This window comes from Neofelis nebulosa, chromosome 4 (genome assembly GCF_028018385.1).
Source record: "Neofelis nebulosa isolate mNeoNeb1 chromosome 4, mNeoNeb1.pri, whole genome shotgun sequence".
NCBI classification, from domain to species: Eukaryota; Metazoa; Chordata; class Mammalia; order Carnivora; family Felidae; genus Neofelis; species Neofelis nebulosa.
The window spans coordinates 92,036,850-92,055,819 of record NC_080785.1 but is presented as its reverse complement, the minus strand read 5'-3'; the positions used below and the strand labels follow the sequence as shown (position 1 = coordinate 92,055,819).

Here is an 18,970-nt window from a genome sequence, read left to right as displayed (position 1 = left end):
ACTGAGGCTGGGTCGAATTTGTTATACATTCTAATCCCCAGTCCTCAGCACACAGTCTAGTAGGGCGGTGGGCACTCCATAAAGATTTTTTTTTCTTTCTTCTTTTTTTAATGTTTATTTATTTATTCTGAGAGAGAGAGAGAGAGAGGGAGAGACAGCAAGGGGGGGAAGGGCAGAGAGAAAATCCCAAGCAGGCTCCATGCTATCAGCACAGAGCCCAATGCGGGGCTTGAACTCGAACTGTGAGACCATGACCTGAGCCCGTGTCAGAAGTCAGACTGACTGAGCCAGCCAGGCACCATACTCCATAAAGATTTGTTAAGGAATCTGACTTTCAGGAATATCTGGACTTTCAGACATTAAAAGATGCGTACAGAGAATATAAGGCGTCGATTCTTTAATTTGAATTTACATTCAACGATTGTAATTGAAATGCAAATACAAGTGGGGAGAGCTGGACTGTCCAGAAGAGGAAATATCTCTTGACTTTCTGAATGAGCACCTTTGCCAAGGTGTGTGCTTTAGGCTCCCCTGGCATCTGTCCTAAATATGAGTCCTTGCAAATATGCAGACAAGCACACAGATAAGAACCAGATTAATTGACCAGAATTATTAGGTTGGGTAAAACAGATATAAGATGGCAGAGTCCTTAAAAATCCAAAAACTTTTTTCTTCATGTTGTAAAATATAACTGACAATTTATTTCATAGCCATGGCAAATAGAGCCTGGTTTGCCAAACGCCAGAACTTGCTCCAGAAATATACTTTCTAAATTATTTTTTGGCCCATATCAAAAAAATAATTTCCATTTACCTAGGATTCCCAGCCTCCAAATTATCCCACAGAATTCCCATATCTAACCTTTCTTTAATTTTTTTTTACGTTTATTTATTTTTGAGGGACAGAGGGAGACAGAGCACAAGTGGGGGAGGGGCAGAGAGAGAAAGACAGAATCTGAAGCAGGCTCCAAGCTCTGAGTTGTCAGCACAGAGCCCAACGCGGGGCTCAAACTCACAAACCGCAAGATCATGAACTGGGCCGAAGTTGGATGCCCAACCGACTGAGCCACCCAGGCGCCCTACTAGTCTTTCTTTAAAAAATGATTCATCTCCTATACATATATATAGTTAATAAAGTTACCTTTTTAAAAGTCAAGAGTCTTCTCTAGGAATTTCTATATTTTATCTACGAGGTCTCCACTCCCTCATACTTTCACTAAAGGTAGTTAAATGGGGTCATATGGGGCTAGGTCTCGAACATCTGCTTTGCTCTCCTTTTAGTGGCCATTGTTCCAGTCCTCAATCAATGGGCCAGTGTTTTACGTCCAAATGTACAGCCACAGAAATGAGGTATTTTAATTAGAACATAAACAGCATTTTGATCTGGGCACTTTATCTGAACTCATACAGATGGAGTCCAAATGCAAAATTGAGCATCAAAGCCAATATCCAGATCTGTACAGCACCAGCTTCACAGGCTTGTGACCTGTGCAGTGACTCATGGTCAGAAGTTCCTGTGCTTGGTTTCATGCTCTGCTGTTGCTATCTTGAACTTCTTAATAATTTTTGAATGGCAGGCCCCACATTTTCATTTTGTACTGGGCTCTGCAAATCATGTATCCAGTCCTGGACATACATAAAAGCTGCTTTTACCTGAATCGTCTGACCTGTAATCTCTGTTTTCATCTGGCAGTGAAGACAGAGTTGTGGGTAGTTCCCCCAAATCTCCTCCCAGGAGGAGATGACCCGAACTCTACAACGTTTTCAAAGGTCTAAAAGCTGTGGGTCATGTGATTCACTGTAAATAATGAATGGAAGAGGCACACAAAAGTAATTTTTATCTGTAAGTCTAAAGAGTTAAAGTTCTACCTTCACTGAAATACAGAAGAATCAGGCCCAATGTGATGTGTGTCAGCATAACAAAAGAACTTGTCCATCTGAAAATAGGTATGCCCATGTGCCAGCAAGCTAAATATAAATACATTCCTCTAACTCTTCTATCAAGACGATTATTTCAGCAATTCAAATAAAAAGCAGAATCTGTGCAAGGCCCAGCTCAGCTATGTTTTATAAGAATAATGACTACATCTTCTGAATTAGAAAGCATCATCCTTCCTGTTCTTGTTCAGAAGAATGGTGGGGAATAGTTGTAAAAATGTCATACAACATCTACCTTCCATCAATGCATTCATTAATGCGTTGCAGGGCATGGTCTTCTGTACCAGGGGATGGAGTAGTTTTGAAAGAACGAGCTGTCAAGGAAGAGTTCTTTCTAGACACCTTGTGAAGCAGGGGAAAGGCTCAGCCGGCAAGGAAGCAGTGTTACCCATACCTTCAAAGGCCTTTTGCATATACAAAAAAAAAAAAAAAAAAAAAAGTTCAGACTACACCAAAGGTATCTATTTAGAAAAATTTTAACTTAAATACCTATTTATATCTGATTGTGTTTAAACATAGACATGGTTAACAGTTATTTCTAGGTAAAGTATTAACTCTAGGTAATTTAGAAATATTTTATAAATAATTTAACGATCTTTCTCTAAGGTTAAACAACACTTCCAATAAATAGCAAGCTATTTAGGAGAGAACATGATTTTTAAAGAAACCGTTTCAATTTTTAGGAAATCTGAAGAATGTGTCAGAGTTTAAAAGTCCTTTAAACTGAGAGATGAACAGGGCAAGTAGTGTTCTTGCTAATATGAAATACTGTTCAGATACCAAATACCTTCTTCCATTAAAAAAAAAGAATAAAAATTCTTAGACCAAAATGTAAAATTAAGGCGTGTGAAAACAAATCCATATTTCCTAGAATGTCCTCTTTAATAATATACTTAAAAAAAAAACTCCACCAAACATTTTTACAAATAAGTACATAAAATTCCAGTAACCCTAGGGGAGAAATTGCTTTTCAACTAAGTTTTGAATTCTAGGGTAGATGCATTCTTGAGGACTTCACAACTTGGGTAAAGAGTTGTGGGAGGGTAACAGTTAAGGAAGAAGGGAGGCAGGGAGGAGGATGTAAAGGTGAAAAATGAGTCCCTTTAGTTTCTTCCTGTTTCCATGCTGGAGAAGGCTGTAGTAGCTGGAATTGGCAATCTGCTCTTGGGCAGAGTTGAGATGAATGGTCTCCTCTCTGTTCTTCCTCTTCGTAACCCTGAAGCAGACCAGCAGAGAAGTGCCAGGGCACAAAGGTTCAGATTTTCCATTGTATGTTTGTGCATCTCAGCTGTACACTGTACAAGAACCTAATTACAAAAGACACTGAAAAGACCAACTCGCCTTCCTTTGCTTTTAGCAAATCGCTAGCATCTACAGACATGGAGGGGGATGTTTGGAAGTGTCCTTTAGGGAATGAGACAGAGGTTACAACGATTACGTCTTTTTCTCTAAAGAGGTTGAAGAGCACAAGAATGACCCAAATTGAGAGTATACGCAGATGAAAAGAGATGTCACCAATTATTCCCAATTTCCAGAGACACTCGATAATAAGACAGTCAAACCAGCAGGCACAATGAAGAAATAGTTTGTTTAAACTTAGAATGTTCTCCAACATCACTGAAGCAAATGACGAAAAACAAACCTGCATACAAGCCTAAAACTGAACATTATTTAAACAAACCGACATGCCAGTATTTTTCTCCAGTAAAGGGTTCCGCCAGCAACAGAGCTGCATTTCTGAAGTGCCAGCTTTCATAATGTCCTGTCCATCAGTCCAAGTTCAATGATGGACATGCTGACTTAAAGCTTTAGAACACTAACTTGTTTTTAATTCTAGCCCAAAGAATTAGGCTGAATGTTTCTCCCCTTGTTTGATGCCCAGAACAAGATGCAGGAACCAGTTAAATTGCACGGTCCATCCTTTGTCTCTACACACTTCGATCTGATCAAGAAAATACTTCTTAGCATCCTCCTCACTTTTCCCCACTGTTAGGGCATCCCGAATATATTCAATATCTTCTTTGCTTGTTAACTGGGGCATTCCCGTCATCAGCATCATGGAGAACAGGATGATCAGCAGGTTTGTGTGATGACGAAGGGCGAGGTAAGCCTTAACGCAGACGTCCTGGATGGAGGGAAAGAAAGTACAGTTATGTTGATGAGGTAACTAAGTAGGGTGATGACTGCCCAGGGATCCTGGAATTTACATAGCATTATCCTGTCCATGAGAGGAAGCTATCACCAACAGGGCAGATCCTCTTTCTCAGATGGAGGGTTTGATGAGAACATATGCTATTTCCATACCCTAGGAAGCACATTAGTGTAATCGCCCATGTCCAGGGTGTGCTCAGGGAAAACTGGTTGATACGGTACATTTCATCTTTTTTCTTACTCTACCTTTTACATCAGTTTCTCTCCTAGGAAACTGAAGGTAGAAATTTCTGTACTCTCTTTAAAGAAATGAGTCAGTTTTTGAACACCATACTGGGATCACTGAGCTTCATGTAACCATACGTGTTTGCCAAGGGCTAATGGAATCCAGAGAAATGATGGAAATGTGGCGTTTGAGGTTTTGTTTTCATCTTTATTTTACAATTTGGCCTATTCTAAGAAAACCAATGTATTAGCGTTTCACTGATGCTCCAAACTGTTGAAAAAACTTGGGAATTGTAATACAAATTCTTTTTTTTAAGTTTATTTAAAAACTTAAATAAAAGCAGGGTAGGGGCAGAGGGATGGAGAGACACAATTCTAAGCAGGCTCTGTGCCATCAGCACACAGCCTGATGCAGGGCTTGAACTTACAAACTGTGAGATCTTGACCTGAGCCGAGATCAAGAGTCAGATGCTTAACCGATTACACCACCCAGGAGCCCCTACACACATTCTGAATACTGAGCGAGAGGGCTTTAAAAATGCTTTGGCGTGGGGCGCCTGGGTGGCGCAGTCGGTTAAGCATCCTACTTCGTCTCAGGTCATGATCTCGTGGTTCATGGGTTCGAGTCCCGCGTTGGGCTCTGTGCTGACCACGCAGAACCTGGAGCCTGCTTTGGATTCTGTGTCTCCCTCTCTCTCTGCTCCTCCCCCATTCATGCTCTGTATCTCAAAAATAAATAAAAGTTAAAAAAATTTTTAAAAAAATGCTTTGCCTGGTGCATTCTCCAAAAGCCTTTGAGCAAGGTGCCACAGGTGAGTTAAGTCCACTTATTAAGCAAGGCATGCTTATTTCAATCATATTGTGCCAAAGTAAAGAAGAAAGTGCAAGGTTCTCAATTTTACAACACGAGGACAGCCCAACCTTAATGTTGTAACTTGGCAAAGATGGTGTGTTGAAGAAAACTGAAGTTAATGATTACAGATATGAATACTTCAAAAAAATCTGGATATAAGGATATAAATGTGATTTCACACCATAAGGCATAAAAACAGAGCATAAATATGAAAAAATATGCAACCTCATTTGTAATCAAAGAAATGTAAGGGAATGAGATGGAAACATTCACCTATCCAGCTAGAAAATCTTAAAAAAAAATTTTTTTTGAAGAATAATACCCAATGTTCACATTTCATAGGCCGATGGTAGGTGGGAATAGGTATAATTTTACTAGCAGACAATTTGATAACATGCATCAAAAGCTTTAGAATGCTAATAAATGTTAGAGAAGTTCATTGCGGTGATGGTTACGTGACTGATGCATTTGTCAAAATTCAAAGAACTGTACCCACAAAAAGGCCCAGTTCTGCTGTAGGTGAATAATGCCTCAATAAACTGGACTTTAAAAAAATGCCTATGTCCTTGTACCCAGCAATTTTCATGCTAGAAATTTACCTTTAAAAACTTGGATAATTTTGCAGTGACCAATACATAAGAATATTTGTTAGAATGTTTAAAAATGCAAGAACTTGAAGGTAACCTAAATATCCTACAGTTGGGTACTGATGAAAGTAACTACAACTGCCTGCTCTGTAACTGCTAGAATGATACTGTGAAAGAATATTGAACAAGCATGTGAAAGTGTCTGAGTTAAAAAGCAGGCATAAAACAACAGCATAGGTGGCATCAGCCCATGTTGGCAAACGAACACAAAATATTTACATGGAAAAAAGATTGGAAGTCTACAGGCCAAAATGTTAAGATAGTGAGTTTTCTTTTTTTTTTTTTTAAGTTTTTAAATTTACGTGTTGAGAGAGAAAGAGAAAGAGAGTAAGGGAGGGGCAGAGAGAGAGAGAGTCCCAAGCAGGCTCCTCACTGTCAGTGCAGAGCCCAATGCAGGGCTCGAACTCATGAACTGTGAGATCATGGCTTGAGCAGAAACCAAGAGTCAGATGCTTAACCGACTGAGCCACCCAGGCGCTCCTCCTTTTTGCTTTTACATTATCTTGTGTGTGTCATTTGCACGTGGCAGGATAACGGCAATGGTCATGGTGGTCATGCCTATATCATTCTGTGTGTCAAGGCTGGACCATGAACGCATCACCCTGTCTAAGTAGAAAAACCCATGGACTGATCTGGCATTAAATGAGACCATATATATAAAAAATGCCTGGCACAGAGACTGGCACATAGCAACTATTCAATAAGTGTTAGTCCTCTCCTTTCCCTGCCTGGAGGGTAGATCACTTTTACCTGCTTTCTGCTTACTTCTCAGGGAGCTGGACACTCCCAGACTCAAAAGACTGGGCTCTTCCTACTGTGGACCCAGCGCATTAGTGTTCTTTCATCCTTAATGACTTCACTTGTGTCCGGAAATCATTATCTTTTGCTCCTCCATTGGACTGACCAAAGTCACTCTCATTTCTTGGTGATTACACAGGGAAAGGGCAGACTTCACCCCGGGCAACTGGCTTATTAATTTGTTAGCTCACACAATTTTCACAAGGGCAGAGATGGGGATGCCTTTTGATTTTGAATTAGAGTACATTCTGATTTTTAATCATTTTCTATCCTTCTGTACACTGGGGGCTTCAGGCACAACCCTTGCTTTCTGAGCTCACTGTGTGGTCAAACTCCTTAACAGAAAATTTTTGAGAAGGGAAATTGACCTGCGGCCAAGCTATTCTAACACCAATCCGTAGGTGCTCCGGTGCATATTTGTTCAGCAGCAACCCACGGATTCACTCGTCACTGTAGCACACAGGGACATGGTAAAGGAAGACAAATGTCTTGTGTCAGTCTCGAAGGCCATCTCCTCTATATAAAGCATTTCTGCTGGTTCAAATTTATTCAGTTCTGATATTTACACACAAGGGTCACTTCTGTAAGAAAGAACTTTCCTCCCCCCAGATTTTCATGCCCTATGCTGGTCAGACACAATGTGTAAATTCTGACTGGCAGTGCAGGCTTAGAGATTTAATTAGAGATTTATTCTCTTTTTCTTAGAGATAGTACAGAGCCATGGTAAGAAGTGCAGGTTCACACCTTGCTGCCTGGGTTCAAATGTTGGCTTTATTACCGACAAGCTGTTTGTCATTGGAAAAATCACTTAACCTCTCTGGACCCAGTTTCCTCATCTGTAGAATAAGAAGAATAATAACAATACCCGTTTCATATGGTTGTGGTGAGATTTCAGTGCTATGTATGTGGTCGGCAATTATTATTAATAGTATGAGAAGTTGCATTATTGAACGCGCACTTCTCAATGCGGAGGTGGGTGGGAAGTAGGAAGCCAGCACCCTGGCTGTGTGTGCAGATGGTTCTCTTGCCCCAGGGGCACAGCTGGGTGCTTGCTCCACCCCCTCAAGCCCCAGAAGTTTCATTTCTGCCCTTTGTGCTCAGCCACAGGGTGTCTGAAAGAACCCTGGCCATGCTGCCTTGGGGCCGGAGGCCTGTGGTTTGGGGGACTGAGGATGTGGCCTGGGGACCTGGGGGGGGTGTGGAAGCACAGAACACAGAAGTGACTGGCTGGGGAAGCAGAGTTTTTCCCTTCTGCCAGGCCTGCCTGGCACTGACCTCAGACATCCTCATTCTGTCCTTCTCAGCTGCCTGGGGAAGGCTTTATAATATTGAGTGGAGAAGAAGGGGCAAAGGTAGAACCTGATTTCAGGGATTGGTGTAATGTACTTGTTAATGGATGTGAATGTGGGGAACACTGAAATGTTGTTAGCTGGAATGGTATACGTGAGTAGCTGATCAAGTGATTGAGCCTAGATAGTATATCAGCTCTTAATTTCATAGTTGATTCAAATGCCTTGATTAGAGCATCTAGTACCAAAAGAGAGGATTGTTTTTACAAAGCTACCACTCCCATAAGTCTTGGGAACAAAGGACTTCATGATCATTTCGGGGTCCAAACTTGGAGTTGATTTGTTAACCGGCCCAACGTAGTTCACTAAACTGAAAACTTTCTATACACAGTCCCCTAATTTCTTCTTAACTGCCAGTGAGTTCTGGCTGCCTCAGACTGTGCAGGGTCATACAGAATGGGCCTACTTTTTCTTAAAACAAACTCCTCTATTTTCATCTAGAGAGCAAAGTGGAAGTGAAATATTACTGTCCATCTTGACACAAATGAGGAAGTAGCCCCAGGACTACAAAACAGGAACTCCGGGGCCCAGAGAAGAGAGAGAAGAAAACTCACAAATAGCCGTCAATGAAAAGCAACGTCCTCACCCACTGACTTTTCCTAAATATTAATGCTGCTGCTGTCTGCTGGAGGAAGGAGATGGTGGAGAGAAATGGTATTTCTGTCAAAGAGGATTTTATTTTTGTTTTGTATAAAAATTAATGAATTGGCCAAGCAATGCCTTTAGAAGTTATTTTGGCAAAACAGAGAGTCACCGATTAGCTGAGCTCATAAGGCAGGAGGAAGCACTTTCCGAGAAATCTGAAAGAAGAGTGTGTCTGACGCTTGGCTGTGTGTTTGCTGAGTTTGAATTAGGATTCTTATCCCTAAGGACCTCTTAAGAATGATTCTCAGACTAGTTCTGTCTAGCAGGGAAAGGGCGGTATTGCCCTCTTCTCAGATACTTGGAAGCTCATTAGAAACCTAAAGGTTACAATTAGGTCGTTCTGCTTTAATCACATATTCTAAATGGATTGTATGTAGGGGTGTGTGTGTGTGTGTGTGTGTGTGTGTGTGTGTGTGTGTGTGTATGCGCGTGCACGCACTAGCCTGTTCTGAAAAAGATTGAGGGTGGATTACCTGGATACACAAAAGTCTAAATAACATTAATTAGAATTGGGTAGAAAAAGGAAAGGAATGACAAAGGAAAAGATCACAGTGGATTTCGAACAGAGACCAGTTTAACGCTATACATCACAAATGCTATTTACTTGCTATGGGTGGTCTTCAAATATATCTGTAGCCAAAAGGAAAATCAAATCCATTATTTAACCAATGCTCAGAAGAGTTTTTTTTAAATGTTAGGAGAAACACAGCTTTTCTAGAGATTATGACCTGATAGAGATTTCACAAGAGGATCTCTATAAAGAGTACACTTTTGGTAACATGGTAACACCCTCGGTAATATTCTTCAGGTAGACAAAACACTTCTCTAAAAGAAACTAAACACTGAAAGAAGATACAGTTGGAAGCTTATTCTCCATAAATGTTTAAAAGTCACAGGGGTCTAATATCTTAGACACTGAGTGACCCTGCATGCTGGTAGATTAACACATCAGTCCAATTCAAGGCCATCTTTCAAGTCTGCGTCTGGGGCAGGTACCTCACCAGGGGATTCAAACGCCTACAAATGGCTGATGCTGGACCCTTCTCTGACAGTATCTTCCAACAGATAGTACAGTACTGAACATCTTCATGCCTGGCTAGAAGGCTGAGCTTGACCTTGTTAGTGGTCCTGGGTGCAGGTCCTGAGAGTGAATCCTTTATCAATTCAGTATATTGTGGGCAGTTTGACAGATAAACTTGTCATCTCCCTGTTGACCTATAGTAGGCCTCTATTACAGTCATTTGTGGTTAACCAATTGAGTTCTAAATGACTTCTTTGCTTTGCTCTCTAACCCCCCTAATCCAGCCCTTGCACTGCTTCAAATGGAATGCAGATCTCCTTTCTTGACCCAAACTCCAGGACACATTCACATCAATACCTGTGTTCCAACCATATCAAACAACTGTACTTTTTGTTCTTAAATACTGATACTAAATACGCACTTCATGCACTTACTAATGTTATTCTTTCTGCTTGGGTGTTCCTCCCCTCCCTGTATCTGCCTAACAAATGGAACTGATCTTATCAAGGGCTGATGAGAACCCTTCACTGGCAGTCCCTTTCCATCCCCCAGGGCAGGATTGCTCCCCCTGCAAACCACTTTTGCAATCCTTAGAACAAAGCTCTGTGTGTGTGTGTGTGTGTGTGTGTGTGTGTGTGTGTGTGTGTCTTCTGCAGTGTGTCAGGGCTGTGCTCCTGGCCACCTGTGCCCAGAACAGAGTCTGGAACACTGTTGGGCATCTGCAAACACACGATGAAGGAATGCTAAGATTCAGTGCTTTAAAATCAGGATGAATCTGTGAACAAGTCATATTGGAAGGCTATTCAACTGTAAAGACATCTTGCCTTGCTCCAGCAAGACTTGGGCCTTCTCTGGGCCTGGCACAGGCCTGAAATGTAGCAGGTAGTTAAGAAGTGTGTGTTGAAATGGTATGCTATCTTGGATATGGAAGAACAGGGCCTGGGGACTATAACAGGATGGAGCAGGAGGCTGAGAAAGCCCAGCCTGGAAGGTTACAAGTATAGATAGCTACTGGTGTAGACCAGTGCAGGGTTACCACACAAGGGCAGTCAGAGAATAGGGATGGGAAATAATGGGGAGGGGGCCACAGTCCTCAGAAGTGGTCAGATGGTCAGGTTCCTGTGGCCCGGGAGGTCCCTGTGGCTGGCGTGAAGGAGACTACTTGCATTTCCAACAAGGCAAGTGTCAGGAGGGAGCAGGACCCCAGTCCTAGAGGTGGATTAACTGAGGCAGAAGTAGTTAAAAGACCCTGGGATCCAAGATGAGAGCAAGATGGCAGCAGAGATAGACTTTGAATAAAGGTTTCCTAACAGCCCAGGTCAGGACACTGCATGGAGACTGGGCACAGGGCTGAGCCTGCAGGTGAAGGCTCCGGGGTACGCCCTGGGGTGGGGAGAGCTCCGCCAGCGGTGGGCACCAGGCAGGGCCTGATAAAGCTGCACCCAAGACTAAAATAACACAACGAATAGGTCCCAGACTACTCTCCTATAAAATGTTTCTTAAGAGTGACATCTAGGGGCAAATGCCTTCCTTTTAAGTATGCTCATCAAGCTGCCTGCTTTATGTCGATGCACCTGTGAAGGTGTTATTGGGCTCCCCTGGTTTCTTCAGCTGTATTGAACATACATTTGCTTAGTGCCTACTGTGTCCAAAGAACATCTTCAAAATACTTGTTTATATACTAGGCCAAGTTGTTCACACTCCTTGGAAACTGTTCCATATTGAAAGTACACTATAGGTATATACCGTGTGTCCTGTTCTCTTGGCATGAGCTACTGATCCAATCGGGGAAAAATATGTATATTTATATTGTTAAGGAACTCTCCACAAAAATGTAAACAGGCACCATGTGATGTGACACTTACATTTTTGTATAATTAAAAAAATTTTTTTAACACTTATTTATTTTTGAGACAGAGAGAGACAGAGTGTGAGTGGGGGAAGGGCAGAGAGAGAGGGAGACACAGAATCTGAAGCAGGCTCCAGGCTCTGAGCCATCAGCACAGAGCCTGACGCAGGGTTCAAACCCACAAGCTGTGAGATCATGACCTGAGCCAAAGTTGGATGCCCAGCCAACTGAGCCACCCACCCAGGCACCCCACATTTTTGTATAATTTAATAAAATGTTAGATTTCATGGGCGCCTGGGTGACTCAGTTGGTTAAGAGTCTGACTCCTTGATTTTGGCTCAGGTAGTGATCTCATCATTGTGAGATTGAGCCCCATGTCAGGCTCTGCACTGCATGGAGCCTGCTTAAGTTTCTCTCTCTCTTTCTCTCTGCCCCTCTCCAGCTTGCACATATTCTCTCTCTCAAAACAAATAAACATTTAAAAAAACACATCAGATTTCATAACTAGGATTACTTCCTCTTCTGATGTGTAGATATTTAACCTGTATCTTGAAGGCTTATTAACATATGTGTGGCAGGAGCTTGTCAATCTATGCCTGAGTTGATATTTCATAAACTCACAGAATACAATGTATTATGGAGAAGGAGGAAATCCAAGGAGGTCGCCTGGCCTCATCCAGCCACTAACCAATTCCAGAACTGTCCCCCTCCCCCCCCCCCCCCAACCTTCTCTCCTCCACTCAGCAAATAACCACTGAGCGCTCACTAGGTCTCAGGTCCCTGATGAGGGAGTCAGGTCAGGTGTGGTCCTGCTGCACAGACTCATACATATAATGATATGCTGTCATAGGTGCTGTGAAGGCAACATGCAGGGGCTGAGGCAAAGGATAACTCGAGGGACCTCATTGGGGGTCTGCTCTGAGGAATGACATTGAGGCTGAGATCTGAGGGTGTTCCAGGGAGAAGGCAGGAATGGGGAGGATGTGGAGGAAAGCCACTGTGACCTTGACCAAATGCGAGACTGTGGGGAGAGCCTTGTAGGGAAAGCTTAGTTAGATTTTAGTCAAAGTGAGGTGAGAAGCCACTGAACAGTTTATAGGGAGTCACACTGTATCTGTAAAGTTCCATTTTTAACCAAATTCTGGTTAATTTATAACCTTGTATAATACCAAATAATAGAATGAGGGAAAAACACTAAAATGTTGACAGTGTTATTTCTGGAAGGTGGGATAATGGGTTCTTAATATCCTTCTGATATTTTTAATATTTTGTTGGCTTTTTAAAAAGAAACACGTTCTACTTTTAAAATTAGAAACGAAGCCCCCACATTCCTATATAAAAATAAAGGGGAAGGCAAATTTCATTTGCTAATGATATAAATGTATTTGCATGTAATCTATGTTCTAAAACCGTTTAGTGACATTTAAAGCAAAGTGGTTCTAAAATAAATTATTGGGGTAAAATATTGTTTTCTCTTTTCACTCTTCAGTAAGGGAGAGAGTTTTCAAAAGAGAATGTATCTATCAACATCGTCACCACTGAAATGTACATGTTTAGCACCTGGTGTATAGGACTGTGCTCCGCAGGCTAACAGATATTCCTGGACTCAAGTAGTGAGTACACCTTGGTTTTATGTCTTTTTGTCTGATTACAGCTTGCTCCTGAAGTCTGCCCTATTCTAGAAATAATTTATTAATATGGTCCGGGGCTAAACTGAGTATTTTGGAAAAAAGAAAGGGGTGGGATAAAACAGTGCCTTCCTCTTTCATTTTCTGGCCTTCTGTCCACCAGCCAAGAGCTAGATATATTTTTAAATCTTTGTGGGGAAGGCTCACCTCACCCTTAACAAAAAGTGGGTCAGCTTTTATCCACCCTCCCTAACAGGTTATTTAAATGTGATGCATGCATTAAATAACCTTCCCATTCAAAATTAGCGGTTCACTGGAAATGAGGACACCTTTGATTTAAAATGTAAATATATACAACATTTCCCAGCCTGCCTAAAAGTGGCAGTTTTAGTATACAAGATCCTACGTTGCTATTTAGAGGGTTTAGAGATGTACTCCCAGAGCCTGAAGGATGTCATCTCAAAAAGGGAACATAAAACTAAAAAACAGAAAAACATCCGGAAGGCTTAGTAGTGTGTTTAAAAAAAAAAATTGTCACAAGGTCTGAGTCAAATGACGAAAAACCTGCTGCTCATCTTTATCAAGCTGGAAACTTTAGAAAGCCTGTGTCTGTATAATTGTACACATAGATGTATATATGTCCACTGTTTTTCCTGTTGTCCGGTGGGGGGGTGGGGGCAGACAAGGGCGCAGGTTTGGGGGTGGGGGCAAGCAGGCAGAGCTTGGACCCCCGCGTGCTCTTTAACCAGAACAATGCTACTACTTTCTTGTGTTTCATATGTTGCCGTTGGACTTGAGATCTCATTTCTAAGAGGGCTTCTCAACTTAAAAGTTTTCAAAGTTGGAAGACCCTTTGTGATGTATGTGACATCGGAAGCTACTGTGTATTAAATTTTTGCTGTGGTCTAGGCACTGGGGGAAGCATTCTACACATTTCATTCAAATAATCCCTTTAAAAAATCCCTTAAAAAAAAAAAGAGGTTCTAGTGATTTTAAGAAAGCAGCTTTGGTCACAGGGATGGAGAACTGGTCCCAGACCAACAGGTTGGCACAAAGGCGCCTTGCAAAGGTTTCATGCTTGGAGTGGAAGCTGCCTGGGGCCGGGAGCAACGTCTCCTTGGCCTCCCACATCCCAAATCTTTTCATTAAAGAATATTTTGAAACTTAACAACAAAGAAGATTACAGGAAGAAGTGCTGCTGGGATTTTAGGGGTGGCACGGGCACTCTGGGTGGTCATTCTGGGGAGCGATGCTGACAAAAAGGAAGAGAAGGCACAGAAAGCAGGAGAGCCTGCCAGCGAGGGCGGATGCCTTTGCGCCTGCCTCTCCTGGTGGCAGGATTGCCGCTGTGCTTGAAGCTAGGTAGATGAACCCCCTCCTCTGCAGGAGAATTGAGTGTCCCCCACTTCTTTAAATGGTAAAATTCTTCCAGGTTATTATTATTATTTTTGGAACCATTTTTCTGTTCCAGGAAGTTGTCAACATATGTGATTTTTAACTTTAAAGAAAAACAGGACTGAAATGTGTCAAATCCCTGGAAATAGTCTGAAACCCAGTTGAGTTTACCCAGAAACACACACTAAAAAATCCTAAGACCATCTGGCCCCAAAGATCTCAGTTTCTCTGACAAGGCTCCTAGAACTGTGGAGGCTGGGGGACGGGTAAGTCCTGTAATCAAATCGAAATCAGCCGGGAGAACAAACAAGAACAGGCAGGTTTCAAAACAATACATACATCCTAGTTCCTGTTCCACACAATTTCAAGGCCCAGGCCATGTCCCAAGGATAACAGGGAACTCAAGAAGAGACTCTGAAAAAAGGCTTGTTCCTGACCTGATTGCAAGCCACACCGGGTTTAAGACAGGCCTAAAGTGGGGAGGGCGGGGGGGGGGGGGGCGGTGGCACTCTTTAAAGGGGACCCAAGGCGCTTGTGCATATAATGGAATCCCTCTTTGCCTCTACTGATCTGTTTTGTGTCTGTGTGGGCTATAAATAAGTATTTTATGTAGTCATTACGTAGTAATTTCAAGGTCTGTTCCTTCACAGTTATTAAATTTGCAAGCGTGAAAATTTTACTCCTTGCGTTTTTGAAATATTTGATAGTCAAAAGTGGATGGAGACCAGGAAGGAGTGACAAAGAAAGCAGGATGTGAACACTTCCAGGGAGATGGGGTGACCCATGCAGGAGCTTGTTTACAGGTGAGCAGGACAGGCCTGAGCTTTTCTGTACAACCCGCAGTGGAGTTGATAGGATCAAGTGATGGAAGAGACTGTCCTTCACCGAAAGGGGACTACATACAGTGGTGCGGCCAGAATTCCCTCTGTAGTAACCTGATAAACGCATACCTGCAGCAAAAATCAGAAGCTCACAATTGTTTCAGAGTCCTGAAAAAATACATGTGGAATTCGGATCTTCCAGACAGTCTTGAATTGATAAATATTCAAAGGCTAAACCTGCTTACCAGACGCTCCTCCTGAAAGCCCCTTTTGGGCACAGTGCCATCCTGGCATTCTCTATTTGCTCTCTATTTGATTACGGAATGCTCTCTCTCACTTCCTGGTTGGTTTTAGATGGGAAACCACGTTTTGTACTCAGGGATGGAATGGAGGGAACAGAGGGGAGGGAGGGTAGTCAGAAGCAGAGAAGCCTTAACGTGGAGTGAGGGGGAAGGCTGCTGTGCCCTGAAGGCACTATCTGATTGGTACTCTGGGAGGAGGCAGAGGCAATGAAGAGGGAGGCCAGTTACCTGAAATTTCTGGAAGTGCAGGCTTGTCTTCTTTCCAGAAGTTCCCATCACAAACAGGAAGTCTGGGGTTAGCACAAATGGCACTCTCTCTTTATTGATGCCCAGAAAACTTTTGTAATTCCCGAGAATGTGTCCAAAGTCAATATGAAATAGATTTCCTTAAGAGAAGAAAATGTCTGACATCATTACGCGGGCATAAGCACTTGTAACAACCCTCTGGTTTGTTTATTTCCTGAGATATTTTTTTAAGTTGCCTGAAAATGAGCTATCTTGGGCGAGAGAGCTATTTTTATACTGTTTTATCAGCTTGTGATATTTTTCAGCTTAGCAGGTGTGTATGGTAGTAACCACAAAGCACTCTTTGAACCAAGTGTGTTTTTGATATCCTTCTGGTGTTCTTCAGATGACAGCCAAATGCCATTAAAAAAATTCTCGTCTCGTCTGAGAATTATTCTTAGAAATAGAAGTCAGAACTCTCTGGCTAATCTGTCATCATTTTGCCCGAGACTCTCTTATGCCCTTTATATGACTCAGGATAGACTGATGGTTTGCTCTGCTTGGTGGGGGTGGAGGATGGGGGGGTGGGGGAAGGCATTCACCTTTTCCTTTTGAGTAGCACCATAGAAATACATCACTGTGAATCTCCTTTGAGTCAGTTTCTACCACTGTTGCTGTTGTTACCATGATTACCATCATCTCTTCTTGTTTAGATAGCCTGTATCATACGTATGGTCCATAAGTACGTGATGTCTTTTGATTCTCACGGAGAGTAAGCAGTTTACCTCAATATGGTGCTTTTTCTGGATCCCACTTTTAAACTGGTCCAAATTTCTTAGAGATACTTTTCATGGCACGGCAGCCAATACTGACCATGGTCAGAGTGGTCGGTGAACTCGTGACACGAGGTAGGTTAGGAAGGCAGAGCATCTCAGATTTAAGGATGTCTGGGAGTTCTTTTTGTTGCTTCCCTGTAACATCTGACACTATCGATCACACCCTCCTTCACCAGCTTCTGGGATATGCCCCTACTTATCTTTCTAGCTAATCGCTTTTCCTTCTTAGGTCTCATTTCTGGTATCTTCTTCCTCTCTGGGGTGATCGCAACATCTATGTTCCTACATGGTAATGACTTCTAGATGTGTACTCCAATCTTAAACTCTTTAAATATTACTCTCTGCTGAAGGATAGGGGAAATGGGGAGTTAGTACCAGTTCAGTGGGGCCAGTGTTTAAGTTGGGGAAGATGAGAAAGTTCTGGGGGATGGTGGTGATGGGTGCACAGTAATGTGAATGTATTAAAAAAATTTTTTGGGGGGCGCCTGGGTGGCTCAGTCGGTTAAGCGGCCGACTTCGGCTCAGGTCATGATCTCATGGTCCGTGAGTTCGAGCCCTGCATCGGGCTCTGTGCTTACAGCTCAGAGCCTGGAGCCTGTTTCGGATTCTGTGTCTCCCTCTCTCTGACCCTCCCCCATTCATGCTCTGTCTCTCTCTGTCTCAAAAATAAATAAACGTTGAAAAAAAATTAAAAAAAATTTTTTTAATGTTTATTTTTGAAAGAGAGAGAGAACACACACACACACACACACACACACACACACACACACACATGAGTGGGGAAAGGGCAGAGAGAGGGAGACTGAGGATTCAAAGCAGGCTCCAGGCTGAGAGCCCAATGTGGGGCTTGAATCCACACAACTGTGAGATCATGAGCCGACACCTGTCACTTAACAGACTGAGCCACCCAGGGGCCCCACAGGGTGAATGTGTTTAATGCCACTTAACTACACACTTAAAACTGGTTGATATGGTTGGTAAATTTTATGTCCTGTATGCTTTACCACTGTAAAAACAAATTATAATAAATAAACTCACCTGTCTCTGTGATCATAATATTGTCGTTGTGCCTGTCGCCTATTCCAAGAACAAAGGTAGCCACACAGTAGCCAGCACAGGAATAAACAAATCTCTCCACTGCTGCCTGAAACTAATTAGACACATCTGAACATTAGTTGTGTTCTAGCTACAAAGAGCAGTGTGGATCTGTTATAAACGACTTCCAAAAAGGTACTATTCTGGGAACCAGTTTCAAGTTCATGGCACCTGATTTCATTAACAACCTATCTGCTACATGCCAACTTTCTCCTTGCTCTCCTTACATTCTAGGTGAAGATTCAGTGACTCACAATAGCACATGGAGGAAACGAGAGTCAAAGGGCAATGGTAATTTAATCAAAGGGTTCATTTCCTCTCCATGTCATCGTTTGCCAATGCTACAGAACCTATAATAATTTCTCCTTCAGTGGAGAACATGTTTTGCTTGTGACCATTTCACGTATGCATGGGTTCACAAATCCACACATATAACAGACTAATAAATGCTGCTAATTATATTTCCTACCCAAAGGGCTGCTAACCATGCAAATGAGAAGTGGTAATCCTGTACCGCAGAACTTGAAACAGCAGCCAAACAGCCAGCCTAACCACGCAGCTTGTGAAGGATTCAGCATGTGTGCTTCGCAAAGATGGTGAAACTGATGTTTTCAGGATCTCTAATTTACCATTTAGAGTGCAGAGGTACATCAGAAATTACTTTGGAGGATATGTGGCATCTCCCAGGTAGGAAAGGACCTATCCACGGTAACTAGATTTTTCTGCCGAACATCAAAAGGAGGTGGTCGTAAAAAGTGCCCACCAAGTTACTTCATAGAACCAAATTTTATGCAAAGCATGCCTGATAGTCAAAGGACAAACAAATGCTCACTGGCATTCTGAACTGAGAGCTTCCGTCTTACACAGATATGCTGTGTCACACGGGAAGGCACTTAAAACCCCCACGGCCTCACAGGTAAAGTATTTTGCCAAACCTCAGGAGGCACGACATCGGTAGATCCTTTGAAAATGCAAACCCATTATTGCTACATGAATGACAGCTCATAAGGAGCCTTCAGAGTGTGGGAAAAGCTGGAGCTCACCTTTTCTTCAATAGGGCATTTCTCTTTGAGCCAGTGATTCAGGACTTCATCTTTAAATGCGCCCGTGTTGCCCACGGTGCTTTGCTGAATTTTGGCAATTGTCGTGGCCTCTTTCACGATCTCGATCATTCCTATGAGAAGATGCACAAA

General features: G+C 42.5%; 1 protein-coding gene across 3 annotated transcripts in view; it reads right to left on the bottom strand.

Moving 5' to 3' along the window:
* Positions 1-2,802: 2,802 nt before the first annotated feature.
* Positions 2,803-18,970, bottom strand: part of PIK3CG (phosphatidylinositol-4,5-bisphosphate 3-kinase catalytic subunit gamma) — a 33,344-nt gene continuing 17,176 nt past the window's right edge. For all 3 annotated transcript variants that reach the window (XM_058728760.1, XM_058728758.1, XM_058728761.1), the window contains exons 8-11: positions 18,821-18,951; positions 17,721-17,832; positions 15,850-16,007; positions 2,803-4,062 (exon numbers count right to left, since the gene is read on the bottom strand). In XM_058728760.1, coding sequence (XP_058584743.1) covers positions 3,784-4,062; positions 15,850-16,007; positions 17,721-17,832; positions 18,821-18,951 — 680 coding nt within the window. In that variant the 3' untranslated portion in view covers positions 2,803-3,783. The remainder of the gene's footprint in view (positions 4,063-15,849; positions 16,008-17,720; positions 17,833-18,820; positions 18,952-18,970) is intronic.